Here is a 23,751-nt window from a genome sequence, read left to right on the forward strand (position 1 = left end):
GGCATGGTGGCTCACACCTGTAATCCCAGCAGTTTGGGAGGCTGAGGCAGGTGGATCACTTGAGGCCAGCAGTTTGAGATCAGCCTGGGCAACATGGTAAAACCCTGTCTCTACTAAAAATACAAAAATTAGCTGGGCGTCATGGCATACACCTGTAATCCCAGCTACTCAGGGGGCTGAGGCAGGAGAACTGCTTGAACCTGGGAGGCAGAGGTTGCAGTGGGCCAAGATGGCTCCACTGTACTCCAGCCTGGGAAACAGTGATACTCCATCACGCAAAAAAAAAAAAAAAAAAAAAAAAAAAAAATTAAAAATCTACAGAGGAGGAAAACAAACAAAAATGGGACATCAATCCTGACATGAAGGAAAAAAACATTTTTTCAAGTCTTCATCATTGTGGCAAAAAAAAAAACCTGCCCTTAAAAACCCAGAAACCTAAGGTTTAAAGAGATGAGTGACCCCTCAATTGTTCCTCTAAGAGCAGGCTGTGTCTTTCACCTGCTTTTTAAGTCCTCTTCCCAAGGTCTGGCCCGATGTTTGGTCTCAATGGTTGTGTAATGTCTTTGAATGGATGAAATATACTTCCCTACAGAAAAGTAAAGCATTCTCCAAATGCAAGCAATTGTGAAACAGTGATAAAGGTCGAGGGGGAAGCAGCACAGCTGGGAGCTGCTTTTGCCTCATGTATTCATTCACCCGCATGAACCAAGCACCCACGTGCATGGATGTGTACCACATACAGACTGTGAGATGTGGACCTGCCTCACAGTGTACCAGGAGAGATGAGACCATACACAAAGAACCACTGGGCAGAAAATCTACATGAGTTTCAAAATAGGGAATTTCTGAAGCAGCTTCCTACTAACAGCTGAAAACCACTGGCTTGACCACATATACAAAGGCTGCAATCTCAGAGGGATATTTCATGTATTTAGTAAAACCTGGGGAAATGAGGAAGGCAGGGCAGTTGATACGGACTTGTAGGCACACTTTGGCCCCAGGGAGGCAGGTGGATGCTGGTGGAGAGCATCACCTAAATTAATTGCCTCCTTTCTTGGCAATCCTGTTATCTACACCATATGAATCCAGTCTTTAGCTGGATATAACCATTCGTTCACTCGTTCATTCAACAAGTATTTACTGAACAGCCTAGTCTGTGCAGGCCTATATTAACTGTCTCCAGCACACTCAATCCATGACATTAAAGTTACAGTTTTGGCCTTTGTGCATCAGCAATGACAGGTCCTCACTCTTACCACAAAGCGCAAGTCAGCTTGGCCTCTCAAGTGGAGAGACAATCGTTCTATAGCAAGAAGTACAAAGATTCTCTGCAGACAAAACCAGCTAGCCAAGGTTCCACGCCATGTGTATGTGTGGAAGTCTGATGGATCAGAAGAAATATGTACCCGGGAATCAGATGTAGCCAGCCTACACACTAACAAACATCAAAGCAAGCCTAGTCAGATTGAGTCCCATTTGAACAATCTTTATAAAGGTTTCTCCATGTTATTTACAATTCAAAGTAAATTTACTTTATAAGCAGCTAGGGAATTCTTTAGTTAGTAATGTCCTAACAGAAAAGTTCACATAACTGCTTCTGTCAAACCATGATACTGAGCTTTATGACAACCTAGAAATAACTAAGAGAAGGCAAACATAATACCTTAGAGATCAAGAAACATTTACACAGTTCAACTGTTTAAAAATAGCTCAACATTCAGCCAGTGAGTAGAGTGTGAATGCCAGCATACACAGTATACAGGTCCTTCAGGGAGGCGAGAGACTTTTCGACTGGTCTGCAGGTGCCTCCAAATGCTGGTCCTGTGGAACTTCTTTCTGAGTCTTGTTTTCTTCCAACGCAGTCTGTGGTCTGACACTCAAGTGTTCGGATTTCCGGGAAACGTGACTACCTTCGTGTTGCTTAAAAGACCAGATGTAAGTATCACATAGATGTTATCATTTTCACTCAATTGATTGGCTAAAGATATATAACTAGGCACATTCTGTCACTGAGTGAAAAATTTAGCACTAATATATCTCAGATCCAATCCTACTATAACAAACAGTAAACATGATTTTAAAAAGTCTATAGAACCACAATTTCAAAAGCCCTAATGACGACTCACTGTTTCAAGTAGCAGTCATTACCACAAAATTCTAGTATATTCAGTGTAACACTATTTGACCTGGAGTTTAAGAACATAAGCCAAGGTTAGGGAAAGAAAACCAAGTCTCTCTTTAACTTCCATCAGATTGGCAACTCTGGTCAACCCTCTGCATCTACAGATTCCACATATGCAGATTCAACAAACCATGGATCAAAAATATTTTAACAATAAATAAATAAAATAAAAAATATAAATTTTTAAAAAGAGTATAACTACTTATATAGCATTTACATTGTGTTATGTATTATAAGTGATTTAGAGATGATTAAAGTATATGGGAGGATATGTGTAGGTTATATGCAAAAACTACAGCACTTTATAAAAGGGATTTGCAAAGCATCCGTGAATTCTGGTATCTGCAGGGGCCCTAGCACCAATCCCCTGTGCATACTGAGGGACAACTATAAACCCAATAACAATTTTAACAACGAAATACTCACAGTCCTTGCTTCGCCTACTCGTCTTAAAATGACACCTTCTGCCAATAAAGCCTTCCCTGTTTCCACAAATAACTTCTCTTCATCTGTTTCTCCAAGTTTCTGTAGCTCAGTGTACTTCTCCACAAACCTGTAATTCCAAGCAGTCACATTTTAGGTCTGTTTGTAAGCATTGTTAAGACGCTGTTACACAGTATCAAATGGATAACGAAATCCTTAAAAAATACTATGAATAGCCTAGGACTTATAAAATGGCTTACCGTTGACAGGTAGACTTGAAGTTTGGATTGAATAGATCAAAAGCTCTTTGACCAGACCCATACACTGAATAAAACTTCCTAGAAAATGCAAACAACATAATATAAATCTCCGATTATAGACTGTAGATGAGAATGGAATAAAAGAAAGGAAGAATAAGTGCTAGGCCCTGAGGAGTTAAGTACAGTACAACCCACATAGGCTAAGCTGAACAGTTTTGTTTTTTTAGATAAGTAATGCACACATGCACATGGTAAATACATCAAATAGCACAAAAGGGTGGCCAGTGAAAAGTAACACTCCCTCCCACTTCTGCACCCCAGCCCCCCAGTTCCCTTCCCAGGAAGCAACACTAACAAATTTCTTGTATATCCATCCAGAAATATTCCACTAATATACTAGCATATATGCACTATCATTCCCTGTCCCCAGCCACATTTTTAACCCAAAGAATAGTAAACCTTGATCTACATCTTGCCTTTTTAAAAACTGAGGTATGGCTAGGCGCAGTGGCTCATACCTGTAATCCCAGAACTTTGGGAGGCTGAGGCAGGCAGATTACTTGAGACCGGGAGTTCAACATGGTGAAACCCCATCTCTACTAAAAGTACAAAGAAATTAGCAGGCATGGTGGCACATGCCTGTAGTCGCAGCTACTTGGGAGGGTTAGGTGGGAGAATCACTTGAACCCAGGAGGCGGAGGTTGCAGTAGGTGGAGAGCACGCCACTGCACTCCAACCTTGGCGACAGAATGAGACTCCATCTCAAAAAATAACAACAAAATAAAAATAAATAATAAAAACTGAGGTAAAATTCACACATCATAAAATTAACTTTTTTTTTTTTTCCAAAGAGACAGGGTCTCACTGTGTCACCCAGGCAGGTAGCAGTGCTGTGATCATAGCTCACTGCAGCCTCAAACTCCTGGGCTCAAGCAATCCTCTTGCCTCAGCCTCCTGAGTAGCGGGAACTACAGGTTTGCAGCACCACCATGCCTGGCTAAGTTTTAAATTTTTTGTAGAGACGCAGTCTCACTATGTTGCCCAGGCTGGTCTTGAACTGCTAGCCTCAAGAGATCCTTCCACCTTGGCTTCCAAAAATGCTGGGCTTACAGGCATGAGCCATTGTCCCCAGCCCACATTTAACATTTTTCAGTGTGCAATTAAGTGATGTAGAAAACTCACAAAGCTGTGCAACTAGCACCTCTAACTAGTTCCAAAACATTTTCATCACCCCCAAAGGAGGCACCGTATCTGAGCAGTCACTCCCCACTTCTCCTCCCTCCATCTTGCCTTATCAGCGCATGGAGATTGTTTCCAGTCCTTTACTACTCTAAACCATGCTGCAATCATTATCTCTCTTTATAATTTTAGTGCACCACGTAAATAAGTCTGTGGCATAAATTCACAAATGTGGTACTACTGGATCAAGGTATGTGCATTTGTAATTAAGCCTTCCAAATTGCCAAAATGCTTTCCAAAGTGGCTGTACCAATTTACATTCACATCGGTAATATATGAGTGCCTATCTCCCCACACCCTGACCAAATGACATTCTCCAGCTGAGCATAGAGGCTCATGCATATAATCCCACCTGCTTGGGAAGCTGAGGCATGAGGATCTTTTGAGGCCAGGAGCTCACCACCAGCTTGGGCAACACGGTGAGACCTGAGCAAATAGCACAAAAGGGTGGCCAGTGAAAAGTCACACTCCCTCCCACCCTGTCTCTAAAAAAAAAAAAAAAAAAAATATATATATATATATACACACACACCACACACACACACACACACACAAGCCAGGTGCAGTGGCTCACACCTGTAATCCCAGCGAAAAAATATATATGTATTTAGACCAGGCATGGTGGCTGATGCCTGTAATCCCAGCACTTTGGGAGGCCAAGGCAGGAGGATCACTTGAGGCCAGGAGTTCAAGACCAGCCTAGGCAATATAGTGGGACACCATCTCTACAAAAAAATTAAAAATTAGCCAGGAATGGTGGCATACACCTGTAGTCCCAGCTACTCAGGAGGCTGAGGTGGGAGGATCACTTGAGCCCAGGAGGTCAAGGCTGCAGTGAGCCATGACAGGCGCCACTGCATCCCAGTCTGGGTGAGATCCTGCCTCAAAAAAAAAAAAATACACAAACACACACACACATGTTCTCCAACTTTTTGATCTTAGCCAACCTGATAGGTAAGAAACCAGAACTCTTTATAGTTTTAATTTGCTTTTCTTTTGAAAGAGACTGGACATCTTTTCAAGTTTAAAAGCAAACTGAATTTCCTTTTCTGTGAACTGTCCAAGTTCTTTGTCTGCTTTTCTATTTGGTGGTTGCTATGGACTAAATGTGTCCCACCAAAATTAGTATGTTGAAATCCTAATCCCCACTGTGATGGTATTTAGAGATGAAGCCTTTGGGAGGTCATCAGGTCATGGTAATCAGCCCTCATGATGGGATTAGTGCCCCTATAAGAGATAGAAGAGAGCTTGCTTCCACTCTCTGCTCCCCTCAATGTGAGGAATCAGGAAGACAGTCCTCCCCAGAACCTGACCCTGCTGGCACCCTGACCTCAGACTTCCCAGCCTCCGGAACTATAAGAAAGAAAGTTTGTTTATAAGCCACCTGGTCTATGGTAATTTGTTACACAGTGGTCTCTTAATGATTTCTAAGCAAACTTTGTAGCCATATACATAGAAAATTAAGTCCTTTGTCATAACATGGCAAAGATCTTTCCCAGTTTGTTGGCTGTCTTTCGATTTTGCTTATGGTACTTTTTTATACAGAAAATTTTAATATTTTCTTTTTATGGCTTCTGAGTTTTATATCATGCTTAAAAAGACCTTTATCACTCAGATTATTTTTTTAATTCTCCCGTGTTTTCTTCCAGTACTGTTATGATCTCACTTTTTACACTTAGGTTTTCATACATCTTTTTTGTTTGTTTTATTTATTTTGTTGTAAGTTCCTTTTTCTATTTTTTTTTTTTTAAGAGATGGGGTCTTGCCATGTTGCCAGGCTGTTGTGAGAGCAGTGGCTATTCACAGGTACAATCATAGTGTACTGCAACCTTGAACTCCTAGACTCCAATGATCCTCCTTCCTCAGCCTCCCAAGTAGCTGGAACTACAGGCATGCACAACCATTCTATAAGCTTTTTTAAATATCAAAAACACCAAAAAAAAAGAGGGCCACAAAGATAAAGGTTCAATAAATTATATAAATACAAGATAATATTTTGGCATTAATAGAAATAATTTTTATATGTTCTGACAATAGTAAAAAATTAAAAAATAAAAAAAGAATTTAAAGAAATAATATTTAACAGGCTGGGCATGGTGGCTCATGCCTGTAATCCCAGCACTTTGGGAGGCCGAGGTGGGTGAATCACTGGAGGTCAGGAATTCAAGACCAGCCTGGCCAACATGGTGAAACCCCGTCTTCCTGAAAATACAAAAAAAAAAAAAAAAAAAATTAGCCGGGCGTGGTGACACACGCCTGTAATCCCAGCTACTCGGGAGGCTGAGGAGGAGAAATGCTTGAACCTGGGAGGTGGAGGCTGCAGTGAGCTGAGATTGAACCATTGCACTCCAGCCTGGGAGACAGAGACAGAGCAAGACTCCATCTCAAAAAAAAAAAAAAAAGTAATATTTAACAAGAGGGACCAGTAAACTATTCCACATTCTCCAATCATTTACCATCCAGTTCCAATGCTATCTACAGCAGAAGCACAAATGATTTTTTTAAATTTTTATTTATTTATTTATTTTTGAGACGGAGTCTCGCTCTGTCACCCAGGCTGGAGTGAAGTGGTGTAATCTCGGCTCACTGCAAGCTCCACCTCCTGGGTTAAAGCGATCCTCCCACCTCAGCCTCCAGACTAGCTGGGACTACAGGTGCATGCCACCACGCCTGGCTGATTTTTGCATTTTTAGTAGAGATGGGGTTTCACCATGTTGCCCAGGCTGGTTTCGAACTCCTGACCTCAAGTGATCCACTCCGGAAGTGCCAGGATTACACAAGAGAGCAAAGCACAAATGATTTTAATGTATCAATGAACCACAAAGTGCATGCAATGGGTCTGAGAAGAAAGGTGGTGAAAGCATTTAATCTCCTCAAAGATCTCATGTCGTATGCCGAAAATTTCCAAGTAGAGCAAGAACATACTTGTTCTGCTACTTTAAAAGAGTGCTGGTGCTGGGGGTCCCGGGGGAGAAGTCTGGGCCTCAATTCAGAACATAATGACCTTATAAATTCCATTTTCTAGCATCCTGAAATAACAGTAAGAATAAGGGATGTGTATCAAAGTCAATTAGGCATACTCATTGGTCTAAATATTTAAGAGAAAAAGGAACTAGACAAATTCTAGGTACTAAAAGCTAATTAACATCAGTATTCAAGGGGAGGGGCTTTGTCAGTAAACTCCCAGTGAGGGATTTACCACTTACTTAGATCTCACATAAATGTACAGGGATGCTAAATGTGGCCATAGAAGTGGTTTCTAGCCCACTGTTCCTGAAATTGTTTCAGAAAACTAGTAAAACTCTGATGGCCATTCTCCAAACAGTCCCAGTCCTGGCCCTCCACCATTCCTCTCCAAGGAATTTTCTTTCGTTTCTCTCTACCAGCCTCGTAGTTCATCTGTTCATTAATCCATTAGCTTCTTCATTCAAGAGACAATTAATAAGCAACTTATATGCCACACACTGGGCTAGGCACTGAAGTTACAAGAATGAATTTGACAATGCCTGGCCCATGACAGTGCTTAATGAATGTTTGTTACTGAATAAAGACAGGGCATTTGGAATGTAGAGCTATTAAAGACAGGCTAAGGCCACAACAGGGACAGTATGAACAAAATTCAGGGCACACAAAAGGGGAAACATGAAAACAGAAAAGTAGTCCCAAAAGAATGTGACATCTTTTTTTTTTGTATGAAAAAAACAGAGAACTTTAAAGATATTTTTAAGAATGCTGCTAGGAGACTGGGCACGGTGGCTCACACCTGTAATCCCAACACTTTGGGAGGCCAAGGCGGGCGGATCACAAGGTCAGGAGTTCGAGACCAGCCTGACCAACATGGTGAAACCCCATCTCTACTAAAAATACAAAAATTAACCAGGCATGGTGGCATGTGCCTGTAATCCCAGCTACTCAGGAGGCTGAGGCAGGAGAACTGCTTGAACCCGGGAGGTGGAGGTTGCATGGGGCTGAAATTATACCACTGCACTCCAGCCTGGGTGACAGCGCAAGACTCCATCTCAAAAAAAAAAAAAAAAAAAAAAAAAGAATGTTGCTAGGAAACCATCAGGAGCACATTTTCTGTGACTATTTAAGTTTTGGAAAAAGAGTAAAGAGGCCGGGCGCGGTGGCTCACGCCTGTAATCCCAGCACCTTGAGAGGCCAAGGCGGGTGGATCACGAGGTCAGGATCGAGACCATCCTGGCTAACACAGTGAAACCCCATCTCTACTAAAAATACAAAAAATTAGCCAGGCGTGGTGGCAGGCACCTATAGTCCCAGCTACTGGGGAGGCTGAGGCAGGAGAATGACGTGAACCCAGGAGGCGGGGCTTGCAGTGAACCAAGATCGCGCCACTGCACTCCAGCCGGGGCGACAGAGCGAGACTCCATCTCAAACAAACAAAAAAAGAGAGAGTGAAGGAGGGAAGAAGATTAAACAATGAATATTTCTACTAGTTTCAACTCCTCATCTGCACTTTGAAAGATAACTCAGAAAAAGAGAGTTGAGTTTACTGAAAAAGACTTTCCTAAATCCTCTAAGCCTAAAGGCAATGAAGCCAGCAAAAAGAAAAAATGGGTAGATTTGAATACATAAAATACCTCAGCGCCCAGCACAATGTTTAGCGCAATGCTTACCACATAGAAGGCACCAAAAAAATTAGTGGAATGAAATAACCAACTTCTATAAATTAAACAAGCATTATTAATAACAAGTAACATATAAATAAATGTCTGGAGTGTATGTCAAAGACAGTATCTTCAATTCTATAAAGAACTCTTACTGATCAATAATAACAATTATTAAAATAGGTAAAGAACCCAGATATTTCAACAATAAATTCAAATGGCCAATAATCATGAAAGTAGAGAAATTTGTCAAAGAAACAGAAATTAAAATCTCTAGACACAATTACTGTTTTGTTTTTTTTAAGACAGAGTCTTGCTCTGTCACCCAGGCTGGAGTACAGTGGCATCATTTCAGCCCACTGCAACCTCCATCTCCCGGGTTCAAGCTATTCTCCTGCCTCAGCCTCCCAAGTAGCTGGGATTACATGCGCAGGCCACCACATCCAGCTAATTTTTTTTATTTTTAGTAGAGACGGGGTTTCATTATGTTGGCCAGGCTGGTTTCGAACTCCTAACCTCGTGATCCGCCCGCTTCGGCTTCCCAAAGTGCTGGGATTATTATTTTAAAACTACCTAGATCAGCCGGGCGCAGTGGTTCACGCCTGTAATCCCAGCACTTTGGGAGGCCGAGGCAGGCGGATCACGAGGTCAGGAGATTGAGACCATCCTGGCTAACACGGTGAAACCCCATCTCTACTAAAAATACAAAAAATTAGCCGGGCGTGGTGGTGGGCGCCTGTAGTCCCAGCTACTCAGGAGGCTGAGGCAGGAGAATGGCGTGAACCCGGGAGGCAGAGCTTGCATTGAGCCGAGATGGTGCCACTGCACTCCAGCCTGGGAGACAGAGCCAGACTCCGTCTCAAAAAAAAAAAAAAAAAAAAAAATAGATCAGAAAAAAAACAACTTTTTTTTGTTTTGGAGACAGGGTCTCCCTCTGTTGCCCAGGCTGGAGTGCAGTGGTGCAGTCTCAGCTCACTGCAACCTCCACCTTCTAGGTTCAAGCGATTCTCCCACCTCAGCATCCAGAGTAGCTGGGACTACAGGCGCCTGCCACCACGCCCGGCTAATTTTTGGTATTTGAGTCAAGACTGGGACACTTTCACCATATTGCCCAAGATGGTCTCGAACTCCTGAGCTCAGGCAATCTGCCCACCTCAGCCTCCCAAAGTGCTAGGATTACAGGCGTGGGCCACCGTGCCTGGCCCAGAAAAAAAAAATTCTTAAATAATCATTATCAATACTGACAAGGATAAAGTAAGAACTCTCAGAAACTGCTAATCAGAGTGTAAACTAAGACGACTACTTTTTTTTTGGTAGAGACAAGTCCTGCTATGTTGCCCAGGCTGGTCTCAAACTCCTGGGCACAAGCTATCCTCCCTTATGCCTCCCAAAGCACTAGGATTACAGGCACAAGAAACCACATCCAGCCTGTGATTTCTTCTTTATGCTTTCTTCGTGTATCTAAATTTTCTACAAGTAGCATGTGTTGCTTTTATAATAAAAGAGGAAGTATTCTTGCCACTGAGCTTAAGAAAAAGAAAGAGAAAAGGGATGCTAAAAAAAAATAAAGAACACATGATTTTCCTTCAAATTCCTAGTGATTGTCTTTCTCTGTTGCCCAGGCTGGAGTGCAGTGGTGGGATCTCGGCTCACTGCAACCTCCACCTCCCAGGTTCAAGCAATTCTCCTGTCTCAGCCTTCCGAGTAGCTGGGACTACAAGCACCCACCACCACGCCCGGCTAATTTTTGTATTTTTAGTAGAGACGGGGTTTCACCATATTGGTCTGACTGGTCTCGAACTCCTGACTTCAGGTGATCCGCCCACCTTGGCCTCCCAAAGTGTTGGGATTACAGGTGTGAGCCACCACGCCCGGCCTCTCTTAGACTTTTAAGCATCCTTTCATCTGAGTGGCTTCAAAGATCCGGACTACTAGATCCGTAGACCATGTTCCTCCTATCTCCACTCCTGGAGAAGGCAGGCATAATGATCACCATAAGCTTGGAGTCAGAGATGTGATTCCCAGATCTGCCACCCTCCTATGTATTTAGTAATTACAAGAAGTTAGCTAATTTCCTTGAGCTTCGCAGTCTCCTTGAATAAAATGGAAACAAGATACCTTCCTTACAAGTTAGAGTAAGGCCTTTAGAGAATGAGATTATGCTTGCAAAGAGCTTAGTACAGTGCCTGGCCCAAAGCAGATGCCCAGAAACATGCAGCTATAATTGCAATGATCTTTCGGTTGCTGGGCTCCAGATTCCACTTTTCAGAACTTCAGTTTCACTACGGGGAAGGGGTGCTGACTCCCTAATTTGGCTAGATAAGTCTTCTCCACAGGGCAAACCCCTGACTCAATTTCATATTTGAATTCCCAGACTGCCACCGAAACCTTCCCTTCTGAAGTTCTGTTGCCTCCTGTCCACTACAGGGCTGAGCACTCACGCTCTAATCCGATCCTCGTGGTACCAGATGTCCTGGATGGGAGCTTTGGCTTTGCCATATCGCACTCGGGGCCTTTGGAAGACGGGCTCCCTCAGCGGGGGAAAGGCGTTATATATGTCAAACCACAGGGGCTTCTCCTTCAGCACCCCGGCCCGAACCAGGTCCCGCGTCCTTAGGGAGGGAACACAACGAAACTGGGTCACTTGCAGTAGCCTGCCAAAGCCCCTGAATCAGTCTAGCACAGCTCGGGACATTAAAGGTATTATGCGGTCTGCAACACAGAACGGGGGAGGACTGCTCCCCACCTACAGAGAAGGTCTGCCCACATCCCAAACCAAACTAACAACGCTCAGGGGTTAAATCCCTCTATCTTCTTTTGTGCGTCCCACCCACGTTCGGTCACGGAAAAATCCAAGAGCGGTCTTGCATGACCTGATAAGGAAGGCCCATCAGGCTCTTCCTCCCTTCCTCTTCCTAGAGACCTCCACTCGGGGAGAGGCAGCTGCAATAATCTTTAACATGACACATAAATTCAAGGAGAGGCATCCTCAGGCACAACTATTCGGAGCCAGGAGAAAACATGAGAGAGGGCCTCACCCAGCTCAGCCCCCGCACCCTGCAATACGCCTCGCCCTGCTCAGGTCCGCCCCAGGGACGAGCGTGACCGGCTGAGAACCCCAGCCTGGGGGAGGCACCCTCAGCCCACCGCGGCTCGGAGCACACACCGCGAGAAGATGCTCCCTACGGTTTCCAGCCGGCTGCCTGCCATCATCTGTGCCTGGGACCGAGCGTGACTAGCTGCTACCGGAACCGGAAGCGACTGCTCCAGGTAAAGGGCGCATAAGTTGCTGGCCGAGCCAAGGAGCGCTGTGCTTTCACCGCAGCCCCTGCGGGAGAGCGGCGCAGGCAGAAGCAAGTGATAGGCCGAACGGGCGCGCTCCGAGGTTACTTGCCAGGTTCAGGCAGGAGCACTCGATAGCCGAGCCAAAAGGGCGGGAGCGAGCCAAAGCCGGACAGAAGTAATAAATGACCGAGCTGTGGGAGGGATTCATTATGGTGGTTGCTTTACTCTCTCTCGCCTTGTTGAGCCAACTCCTCTTAAAAGGTGGGGCCGCGCGGAGGAGAAGTAGTGGGGCAGAGCGGGGGTGAGGCGCAGCCTACAGTCCTGGGGGAGCCAACAAAGGCCGAGATTTGAGGTCACCAGCTCAAGGCCCAGGCTGAGCCTAATGTTTAGAGTCACAGACTACGCAGAAGAGAACCAAGGCCGGGGAGGGGCCGTCACTTGCCCAGCGTCGTGCTGAATCTCGGGCCTCGGCCTCTGGCTGTGTAGTGCTCCCCACTAAGCACCTCGTCCCCGGAGTGCCACCTGCATCCACGCTAACTAGGATGCTGGTTGCAACTCGTGTTTCCCGCGGTCGGCGTCGCGGGCTACCTCCTCCTTGGAACTCGAAAAGTGAAAGTGTCCAGAACAAACAAACGCCGAGAAGGAAACGAAAAAATCTGGAGAAAGTCATCTCTCAGTGTTAAACTGTAAAAAAATGTAAACTGTGTGTAGCATACCCTTTGACCCAGTAATCATATTTCGGGGAAAGAACCCCTTAGAAATTAAAGCATCAATTCATGAGGATGTTTGCGCAAGGATCATCGTTTCAGCATTGTTTGTAGTGGGAAAAAAAATCCATCAGATGAGAAATACCTGGAAAATTATTGTTCATACGTTCTTTGGAACCCTATGCAGCTATTAAAATGAATGAGCTAGATCCACATGTATTTACCTACGTTAACGTACATGACTTATGTTTAAATGAAAAACGAAGTTGCAAAGAAACATGTTTAGTGGAATCTCAACTTGTTAGAAAAAAAAAAGAAAAAGAAACACCTCTATATATGTTTGTGTTTGAGGATAGAAATTCTGCAGAAGGACACCCAAGGCTGTGAACATTGGATATCTCAGAGTGAAATTGCAGGCAGGGAAGGGAGAATTTTTTCTTCCTTTACACGTGCTTCAGAGTTTGACTTGTAAAGAGATTGTATTCACATTTGAACTTTTAATCCAATGAATGTTTTGAATCACGCACAATGTCTCCTGGGAGCCTAGTCAAGTCATCCTAGAGTCCTCCCACTCTAAGGCTGGTGAAGGGGAGGAAGGGACTGTTTGATGAGTAGTTACTACTTGGTGTGTGTTATCTTACTGAATCCACATACCTTCCCATAAGGTAGCTATTAACATCCTCATTATAGAAAGCAAGGCCTCAGGAAGTTAAATAACTTGTCTGATAAGCAACTGATAGAGCCAGCCTTGTGGGGGTGGGGCAGCCAGGGCCCTTTCCAGGACCTCACAATGCCGCCGAAGCTATGCCTAAAGCTGGAGGCTGGTAGGCTCAAGAGTCCAGCAGAACGCCGCTCCCCACCCGCCCCCCCAACACACCCACGCACGCACGCACGCACGCACGCCAGGGATCCGGTGATTTGAGGCCCAGGGCTAACCTGAGGTGGATTTCACTGCTGCCTCCAGACCCTCTGGAACAGAGGAGAGAGCACAGCTCTGGCCCCAGGCCAAGTGTAAAGGCTGTAGTCTCCCAGCCCTCAGGAGGTCTAAAAGACCTTGCTCTGGGGAGAGTAAACATGCTCCCAGCTAAATATAGTCTTCCCAGGCCTCATAACAACTTTCTAATTCTGTCCCAGCCAGCACTATCTGCCAGCCCAGATTACAGGCACACTTCTCTTCTCCCACCAGGAACTGCTACTGTAGGTTAGTGCAGTCACTGCAGCTAAAGAGTTAAAGGGTTTATTCTAAGATCAAGGAGGGGAACCAAAGATGCAAACCCTCAATAGGGAAAGAACTGCAAGGCAGAAATGTTCTCTCTAATCTTGGGGTGGTCCCTTCCTCTTCCAAGCCTTTGAAGTTTCCCTTTCCAGCCTGCTTCTGTGACTGAGAGCAGAATGTTGGTGGGCAGACTGGGGGTACTTTGGGGATACAGCCTTCTGAGGCTGCACAAGAAGTACACACCCAAGAAACATTCATTCATAATACAGGAGCGAGCTGTTGGGCAGCAGGGGGCAGGCAGAATGGACAGTTGAGGCTCTCTTCTTGAGTGGGGACCACAGCCGCCCAAGGCTGTGAGGGGCTGGGGCACTTACACCATGCACCACTGTGCCGTGGGAGGTACCAAGGAACCTCAAGTGTCTCATTCAGTTGTTCAACCACCTGCTGACATAGGTGATGTCCTGATAATCTTACAGATAAGGAAGTGGTGCTTGTAAACTCTCCCCCAAAGGTCATGTTCCTTCCACTACAACGCCACTCAGCCTCATATTAATCCCACTGTCTCATTGTAGATGTGCCCACTAATTGCGTCACTCTGAGCAAGTTATGTAACTTTTCCAGCCTCTGTTTCTCCAACTGTTAAAATGTGGAGCTGGGCCCAGTGGCCCATGCTTGTAATCCCAACATTTTGGGAGGCCAATATGGGAGGATTGCCTAAGCCAGGAGTTCAAAACCAGCCTGGGCAAAATTAGCCAGGTGTGGTGGTGCATGCCTGTAGTCCCAGCTACCCAGGGGACTGAGGTGGGACGATGGCTTGAGCCCAGGAGTTCAAGGCTGCAGTGAGCCATGATCACACCACTGCACTCCAGCCTGGTCAACAGAGCTGAGACCCTGTCTCAATAATGATAATAATATGGATGGCAGTGTCAACTATCTTCGTGGCTTGTTGCAAAAGTAAAAGAGATCATTCATGTAAAGCACTAATCACAGCACCTGGGACATAGTGACTGCCTGTGAGCAGCAACACGCCTGATGGCTGTAACAGCATCGCTATTGCTGTTGTGCTGTGTCATCCACCCATTGCCACCTGGACTGCAGCATTTTGATAATATTTCATAGATTGTCTTACTGTTTTACTTTCTTGTTAGATGATCCATTCATTCCAGAAGCATGTAAACACCTACCTGACTATTCTGAGTCTTAGAGAATCCAACAGTCCAGTAGGGAAGACAGAGAGGTAAATACATAAATATTAAGTTATGTGCTGAATAGCTTGTTGATTGGATGAAGTTTGCTAGGCCTGCCCTAACACCACTTGCACACAGAGTGGGTGGCTTAAACACAAATTTATTTTCTCCCTATTCTGGGGGTCAGAAGTCCAAGATCAAGGTGTCTGCAAGTTTAGTTTATTCTGCACATGGCTAGTTTCTCCTTGCCTTGGAGACAGCTTTCTTCTCCCGCGTCTTCACATGGTCTTTCCTCTGTGTGGGAAGGTTTTGTCCTAATCTCTTCTTACGAGGACACCAGTCTTTTTGGATTAGGGCCCACCCTACTGACTTCATTTTAACTTAATTACCTCTTTAAAGACTACCTCCTATTATAGTCACATTCTGAGGTACTGAGAGTTAGAACCTCAACATATGATTTTCGGGGAGACACAGCTCAGCCCCTAACATTGATCAGTAAGTGCTGAATAGTTCCCATTTGCCCAAGCAGTTCCACACCCACTCTCTGCCGTCCTTCGCCCTGCTCTGTGCCTCGGGAGGCTGGCTTCTGTGGCCTGCATCCACCAGCTCCTTGCCCTCTGCTTCTGGCTGGATTCCAGTTGGTACTGCCAACGGGCTCCCTCCTGGAACATAAAGTTCTAGAACATAAAATCACAGCTCTCTCACCAGGTTCTAGCCACCGTCCCTCTCCTGCCCCTTCAAGCCTAGACGTAGTTGGCAAGCTGTGCCCCTGTTATTAGCCATGGGGTCTAGGCCATCCCTTGTGGCTTCCCATCACTCTGCCCACAGCTTTGTGACAATGCCTGTATTTAAATAGTGCGTGGAGGTCAGGTGTGGTGGCTCATGCCTGTAATCCCAACACTTTGGGAGGCCGAGGCAGGTGGATCACTTGAGGTCAGGAGTTCGAGACCAGCCTGGCCAACATGGCGAAACCTCGTCTCTACTAAAAATAAAATAAAAAATAAAAAAAATTTAGGTGGGTGTCATGGCACATGCCTGTAATCCCAGCTACCTGGGAGGCTGAGGCAGGAGAATCACTTGAACCCAGGAAGCGGAGTTTGCAGTGAGCTGAGATTGCACCACTGCACTCCACCCTGGGTAACAGAGTGAGACTCCGTCTCAAAAGTAAATAAATAAATAGTGTGTGGGAATTTGTCAGACAAAATGAGGAAGAGCATCATTCCCAATAGTGGAACAGCTTTGGTAAGTGAAACTCCCAGCATATTGATGAAATCATGAATGCCGCTACTCGCCTATGACAGACAGCTAAAATCAGGGAGCAATTAGCTTTAAAGGGAGGAAAGCAGTACAGTGTATTCAATACACAGTTTAAGAATTGTATCAGGCCAGCTGTGGAGGATTATGTCTGTAATCCCAGCACTTTGGGAGGCCAAGGCGGGAGGATGACTTGAGGCCAGGAGTTCGAGACCAGCCTGGCCAGCATAGCAAGACCTTGTCTCTACAAAAAAAAAAAAAAAAAGAAAGAAAGAAAGAAAAGAAGAGAAAGGAAAAAGTTAGCCAGTGCAGTGACACAAGCTGGTAGTGCTAGCTACTCATGAGGCTGAGACAGGAGGATTGCTTGTGCCCAGGAGTTCGCGGCTGCAGTGAACTATGATCGTGCCACTGCACCCTAACCTGGGTGACAAAGTGAGACCTTTTCTCTAAAAAAAGAGAGAGAGGATTATATCAGGATCCGTTAAAAAAAAAAAAAAAAAAGAATTGTAGGCTTCCTGAGTCTGAGGACCAGGAGGATGAAGGGCAGGGAGGGCTATTAAAGGAGGAGGCAGCCAGGCGCGGCTGCTCGCGCCTGTAATCCCAGCACTTTGGAAGGCCAGGGCGGGTGGATCATTTGAGGTCAGGAGTTCGAGACCAGACTGGCCAACATGATGAAACCCCATCTCTACTACAAATACAAAAATTAGCCAGGCATGGTGGTGGGCACCTGCAATCCTAGCTACTCGGGAGGCTGAGCCAAGAGAATTGCTTGAACCCAGGAGGTGGAGGTTGCAGTGAACCGAGATCGTGCCACTGCATTCCAGTCGGGGCGACAGACCAAGACTCCATCTCAAAAAAAAAAAAAAAAAAAAGAGGCAGAGTGCCTTCTCTTTCCTTCCGGCTGTTGGGCTTGTGCCCCTCTCCTGAGAGCTCCCCTTCAGACCCCATTCCTAGGCTTCAAGGAACGGTCAAGAATCAGTTCAGGTGGAAAAGCTTTTCAGCCCCCAGCACACACTCAGTAAGATCGGGTGAGTGCCCAGACCTGCTCCCTCCCTTCCTATGCTTATCTCTTTCAGGGCTCTGTCTGTGTTGTAACTCTGTTTATCTGTCTGAGTCTGGCTACAGGGGCCTTTTTGAGGGCAGGAACTAGGACTTTTAGCTCTGCCTCCCCACACCCGGCCTGGTGCTTGGCCCACAGCTCTCAGAGTTTTCCAGTGAACAGCATGGATAAATAAAGCCAAGTTAGGACAAATGAGGATGCTGTCATCTCAGCCTTCCCTTCACTGCCTGTCCATACCCAGCCCTCCCTCTCTCCCAGGCCCAGCTTTCCTTTGACGCCTTCCCCAGATACACAGATAGGGAGAGAGCTGTGGGTGAATGGAAATAATCCCCTACCTCACCATTCACTGCACATCATGAGCATTTCTGGTCTGGCTGTCCTCTGTGCCTCACTGACAGATAGTTCTCTTTTACAGTCCTCTGGGCCTCAGCTTCATTTGTAAAGTGGGGATAATCATAGCACCTAGCAGAGGGTTTGTAGTGAGGCACCAGTGGGTTCATACCTGCTAAGTGTTTAAAACAGTGCCCGGTATATGGTAACTACTCAATAAATACAAGTGATGGTAATTTCAGACTATGCTTTAGAGCAACAGTGTCCTTCAATTAAATCTCACCTGAGGCTGGCTGCCATGACTCATGCCTGTAATCCAGCACTTTGGGAGGCCGAGGTGGAAGGATCGATTGAGCCCAGGAGTTTGACAGCAGCCTGAGCAATACAGAGAGACCTTGTCTCTGTTAAAAATCAATAAATTAGCCAGGCGTGGTAGTATGTGCCTGTAGTCCCAACTACTCGGGAGGCTGAGGTGGGAGGATCGCTTGAGCCCTGGAAGTCGAGGCTGCAGTGAGCTATGATTGTGGCACTGCACTCCAGCCTGGGTGACAGAGCTGAGACTCACTCAAAAAAAAAAAAAAAAACTCACCTAACAACATACAAGCTACTATTTTCCTTTCCTCTTGCCTTTCCTTTTTTTTAAATGGAATCTCGCTCTGTCACCCAAGATGGAGTGCAGCAGCGGAATCTCGGCTCACTGCAACCTCCACCTCCTGGGTTCAAGTGATTCTCCTGCCTCAGCCTCTTGAGTAGCTGGGATTACAGGCGCTCGCCCCCACGCCCAGCTAATTTTTGTAATTTTAGTAGAGACCGGGTTACACCATGTTGGCCAGGCTGGTCTCGAATTCCTGACCTCAGGTGATCCACCCACCTCGGCCTCCCAAAGTGCTAGGATTTACAGGCGTGAGCCACCGCGCCCAGCCTACAAACTATTTTCATTTAGCTACCCACTCTTTTCTTCACCAAACCTGGGCTTGCCCCCAGGAAGAATCCAGTTCAGGAAGAGAACTAAGTGCTTTATGCCCTGGGAGGCCTGTGTCACTGTGACCAGGGGAAAAAGGGCCAGCTGGGCCTGGAGCCAGAAGCTGGCCTTTTATTGCTGGAATTCAAGGCCAGTTGCAATCACTCTGTGGGGTTTTGCAGCCCACCAAACCCCTTGAAGGCATACATTTCAGGGCCAGTGTGGGCCCCTCTCTTCCTGGGGAAGCCACAGCAACTCGATCTTTTAATATGCACATGAATTTGCTGCGGATCTTGGAAAATGCAGTGTGACTCAGTAGGTCTGGGTCTGCATTTCTAGCAACCTTCCAGGTTGATGCCAATGCTGCAGATCTGCAGTTGGGATAACCAACCCACCCAAGTATGCCCACGACTTTCCCAGTTTTGGCACTGAAAGTTCTGCATCCAAAAAAACCAGGACAGTTGGTCGCTATATCCAAAGACCACACTTTGAATGGCAAGGTCAAAGCAAGGAAGCATTGCTGTTTGTACTGAGTTTCACAGTTCCTCCCACTGGAGTCCCTGGAATAATCCTCTTGTCCTGATAAATAATTGTGACTCTTTACTCTCTAGAAAGAACACCTGGCTCCAAGCCTCAGCTCTTCAGGGTAGACGCTGGTTTTGGGGGGCCTGAAGCTTATCTAATCTTAGTGGCTCTCTTAAGAAAAAATTTGGCCAGGCGCAGTGGCTCACAGCCTGTAATCCCAGCACTTTGGGAGGCCAAGGTGGGTGGATCACCTGAGGTCAGGAGTTCGAGACCAGTCTGGCCAACATGGCGAAACCCCGTCTCTACTTAAAATACAAAAATTTAGCCGGGCATGGTGGTGGGTGCCTGTAATCCCAGCTACTCAGGACACTGAGGCAGGAGAATCACTTGAACCCAGAAGGCGGGGGTTGCAGTGAGCTGAAATCACGCTGTTGCACTCCAGCCTGGGCAACAAGAGTGAAACTCCATCTCAAAAAAAAAAAAAAAAAGAAAGAAAAGAAAAGAAAAACCTTAAAATATCTTTGTTTTGCAAATTTTAGAAAACATATAACCATGTGAACAGAGTAAATTTCCCTCTGTTTCTTTGGCTTAAGGCCAAACAGGTGCTCACATCTTCCTTCTGGGAAAATGGTGCTGGGTGTCTCAGTGGCCAGTGACTGCCACTTCTGCAAGATGACCACCAGGTGGCAGTCGACTTACACAGCCCCCTTCACATGCCCGCCCTCTCCCGCCTGGCCACCTCCAGAAATTTCCAACTCTTCCTCCAGCTGGTGCAGCCCATTAATCCAACAAATTAATCTATGCTGTGATAATGGGCATAAGGAGTTCATGTGCTTCTCTCTCAATAGCATATTTGCCATTTAATGGAAATGCTAAGAGATTGTTTTTAAAACCAGATAAAGAATGCTAATGGCGGCGTTCCAGGCACTCTGTTGGATCACAGATCACTGTGGTGATGTTTTTGAGCAAGTGGGCCCTTTCTGTGCTCCACAGATTGCATCTGTGCAGAGGTGCTGCATCTTAACCCCATCCCCCTGCATCCCAACCCGACCCCACCATGTTTAGTGTTTAGGTATCATCTCGGGAGCTCAGCTGCCTGGGTTCATATGCAGGTACTACCACCTCTTACTGAGCGTAGATGTTGAGTAAGGACTTTAACATCTCTGTGTGAAACGCAAGTAGTAATACTGATTTCATATAATTGTTGTGAAGGATTCGGTAAAGTACCCTAGGAGAGTGTCTGGCACACAATAAACACTTGATAAAGAGCTACCATCTTTATCATACCACACCTTGCCTGCCTGCTTCATTCTGCAGAGGAAAGTCTCCTGTTTTCCCCCCAGACCCTATCTCCAACCAGTTGCTTCAAGAAAACGAAGGGAGGATTGAGAGCCCAGCATGGTAATAACCAGGCCAATTCTTGTGGGCACAGCATTTTCCAGACCCATGATCGCCTTTCAAGTTGGGGCTGATCCCTGAGGACATCAAAGCATCATCAAGATAGGGAAGGGGCCCTGGCTGGACCAGACTTCAGATAGCCCAGCTCTGCATTTTTGCAGAGGATAAATCTGCAAGTATCACCTTGTGGATACCAGGAGCTCAGCACTTGCAGATGAGCAAGCAGCATGAGGGTAGGTGGCTAAGGCAGTCATCTGGTCCAGCCTGTCCCTGCCCCCGGACCCATAGCCATCTTTAACCAGGAGTCAGCGGCTCCAGCGGAGGCTTCATCTCCTGCACTCCTTGTTAGACCTGGTAAGCATTCTCCCTCTCTTTCTCTCTCTGATTACAGTCATCTCCAGTGTCAGTTACACTAACAGGCAAAATGGTGTAAGGGTCTCAAATTTGCTGCATATTAGAAGCACCTGGGATTTTACAATCTGATTCTCAGGCTAAATCCCAAACCAATTAAATCAGAATCTCTGGGAATGAGACCCAAACATCAGAAATGATTCTAATGTACAGCAAGTTTGAGAACCAGTGTTCTAGAGCAGTGTTTCTCTAGCTTTAATGTGCATAGAAGTCACCTGAAGAGCTTGTTAAAATGCGAATTCTGATCCAGTGAGGCTGGGGCAGAGCCTGAGATTCTGTTTCTAACAAGCTCCCAGGTAATAATGAATGTTGCTGGTCCATAGACCAAGCTGTGAGTAGTCAGATTATGGAACTGTGGTTCTCAAATTTGAGCATGTATCAGAATGATCTGAAGGGCTTGTTAAAATGCACGCCAGTTTCAGATTCAGATCTGGAATGGGGCCTGATAATATGCCTTCCTAACAAGCTCGCAGGGGATGGCGATGCTGCTGGTCCACAGAGCACACTTTGAGCAGCAGGGGTGTAGAGGAGGCAACACAAGTTTTGGAGTCAGGCAGCCCTCGGCCTCCTTTTCTGGCCTCATGACATTCTAGCTCTGTGATCTTGGATAAGTTACTTAACCTCTCTGAACTGTAATTGTACTATCTGTAAAGTGATCGTTATTGGGCAAGATCAAATGGGCTAAAACACCTAACACATTGCCAAGTGGGCTGGTCCTCAAGCTTGACGGCAAATTTAATTACTTAGGAGCTTTTAAAAAAAAAAAAACCCATAGTTGATTTAATTGGTCTAGGGTACTGAACATCAGGACTTTTTTTCTTTAATAGAGATGAGGTCTTGCTCTGTCACCCAGGCTGGAGTGCGGTGGCTCAATTATAGCTCACTGTAATGTCAAATTCCTGACCTCAAACAATCCTCCCACTTTGGCCTCCCAAAGTGCTGGGATTACAGGCACGAACCACAAGGGCTGGCCAGGATCTATTTTTTTAATTGAGACAGGGTCTTGCTTTGTCACCCAGGCTGGAGTGCAGTGGCATGATCACAGCTCACTGCAGCCTCGACCTCCTGGGCTCAAGCGATCCTCCCACCTCAGCCTCCCGTGTAGCTTGGATTACATGTGTGCCACCAACCCAGCTATTTTTTTTTTTTTTTTTGTAGAGATGCGGGGGGTTGGGGGATGGGTCTCACTTCGTTGCCCAGGCTGGTCTTGAACTCCTGGGCTCAAGCGATCCTGCTGCCTCGACCTGTCAAAGTGCTGGGATTATAAGTGTGAGCCACCAAGCCTGGTCTTGGCCAGGATTTTTTTGAAGCTACTCAAGTAATTCTGTGCAGCCAGTGCTAGGTACTGGCCTGGTACCATGGTTCCCAAACTGTGGTGTGCATCAGAATCACAGGTTGCTGGGCTGTACCTCCAGAGTTTCTGACTCAGTAGGTCTCAGATGGGACTAAGAATTGGCATTTGGAGCCGGGCGTGGTGGCTCACGCTTGTAATCCCAGCACTTTGGGAGGCCGAGGCGGGTGGATCACGAGGTCAGGATATCGAGACCACGGTGAAACCCCGTCTCTACTAAAAATACAAAAAATTAGCCGGGCGTGGTGGCGGGCGCCTGTAGTCCCAGCTACTCGGAGAGGCTGAGGCAGGAGAATGGCGTGAACCCGGGAGGCGGAGCTTGCAGTGAGCCGAGATCGCGCCACTGCACTCCAGCCTGGGTGACAGAGCGGGACTCCGTCTCAAAAAAAAAAAAAAAAAAAAAAAGAATTGGCATTTGGAACAGCTTCCCAGGCAATGAATACCATGCAGAGAACCAGGGCTGCAGGATAATCCTGGTTTGCTCAGGACAGCTCATGTGGAGCGTCACCCTGTCCCAGGTGTGCCACTTTACAAGCCCCCCTGGGTCTGACTGGGAGTGGGGCCAGACCTTGATGGGTGGGGAGGCCCCTGCAGGGAGTGCAGGAGGCACAGGAGTTGTCAGGGAAGACAGACGGTGAGGTCACTGAGCTGAAACATGGCATCGGGGCAAGAGGGGCAGCCTTGGCAACAGTGACCCGGAGCCCAGGAGCAAGGTGTGTGGTTGGAAGCCCTAGGAGGCCGTTGGCTCAACACAAGGAAAAACTTCGACCTTGAGAACTGCCCTGTCTGGAAACGGCACCAGCTTCCTCTTCTGGCAGCGAGGGCCCCGTCCCTGTGGCGGAGGGCGGGGGAAGGGTGTGGGTGGGGGGAGAGGTAGTCCGGCTGAGCTGGAGGAGGAGGAGGAAGGAGAGATGTATCAACTGGGGCGATCTCTGAGTTCCCTTTGAAGTCTGAAATTGCACTTCCCTGCAACCTCCAGTCTGCCTTTAATCCCGAAGCTGTTTATTTAGGGAGGTGGCGGTCTGGAGCTTTCGCAACAGACCGGCTTTCCCATGGTGTTTCCCTTGCCTATCAGCAAGCGGTTTACCGTCCTGGGCCAAACAGGAAGGCGACAGCGCTAGACACAGCCGGCAGGTCCGCAAGGTTGCGGTGCAGCGGTGCCGCAGGTGTCACCTCGAGAGTGCAGTCGGAGAGCGCTGCGGGTGAATGGGCCAGGCTAGGCAGAGGTACCCTAGGGATGCGACGCGGGGCTCCTGGGAACAAACCCTGCCCCAGGCCGGGAGCGAGGAGGGAGCAGAAGGGTCCGTCCCACGCCGCTGGCCACATCAGAGCAC

General features: G+C 46.7%; 1 protein-coding gene across 2 annotated transcripts; it reads right to left on the minus strand.

Moving 5' to 3' along the window:
• Nucleotides 1–1,465: 1,465 nt before the first annotated feature.
• On the minus strand, nt 1,466–12,052 carry MRPS23 (mitochondrial ribosomal protein S23). Of its 2 annotated transcripts, XM_003272295.3 has the most exons (5): nt 11,899–12,052; nt 11,174–11,344; nt 2,866–2,943; nt 2,609–2,735; nt 1,466–1,920 (listed from the first exon to the last, which is right to left on the minus strand). In XM_003272295.3, exons 1-5 carry the CDS (start codon nt 11,943–11,945, stop codon nt 1,768–1,770), a joined length of 576 nt encoding a protein of 191 aa, XP_003272343.1. In that variant the 5' UTR covers nt 11,946–12,052; the 3' UTR covers nt 1,466–1,767. The 2 variants fall into 2 exon arrangements, with proteins under 2 accessions (XP_003272343.1, XP_030683592.1); XM_030827732.1 differs by lacking the exon at nt 2,866–2,943 and having other exon boundaries at nt 11,899–12,046.
• Between the last annotated feature and the right edge of the window lie 11,699 nt (nt 12,053–23,751).

Source organism: Nomascus leucogenys, chromosome 14, assembly GCF_006542625.1.
Source record: "Nomascus leucogenys isolate Asia chromosome 14, Asia_NLE_v1, whole genome shotgun sequence".
NCBI lineage: Eukaryota > Metazoa > Chordata > Mammalia > Primates > Hylobatidae > Nomascus > Nomascus leucogenys.

What these genes read in the sequence shown, in the direction of transcription:
- MRPS23 (XM_003272295.3), bottom strand. Translation starts at nt 11,945, where the DNA reads ATGATGGCAGGCAGCCGGCTGGAAACCGTAGGGAGCATCTTCTCGCG. An exon ending in GTAGGGAGCATCTTCTCGCG is followed by an intron (nt 11,345 to 11,898) that starts GTGTGTGCTCCG and finishes TCCCTCCCTAAG; the next exon opens with GACGCGGGACCTGGTTCGGG. An exon ending in CACGAGGATCGGATTAGAGC is followed by an intron (nt 2,944 to 11,173) that starts GTGAGTGCTCAG and finishes TGCATTTTCTAG; the next exon opens with GAAGTTTTATTCAGTGTATG.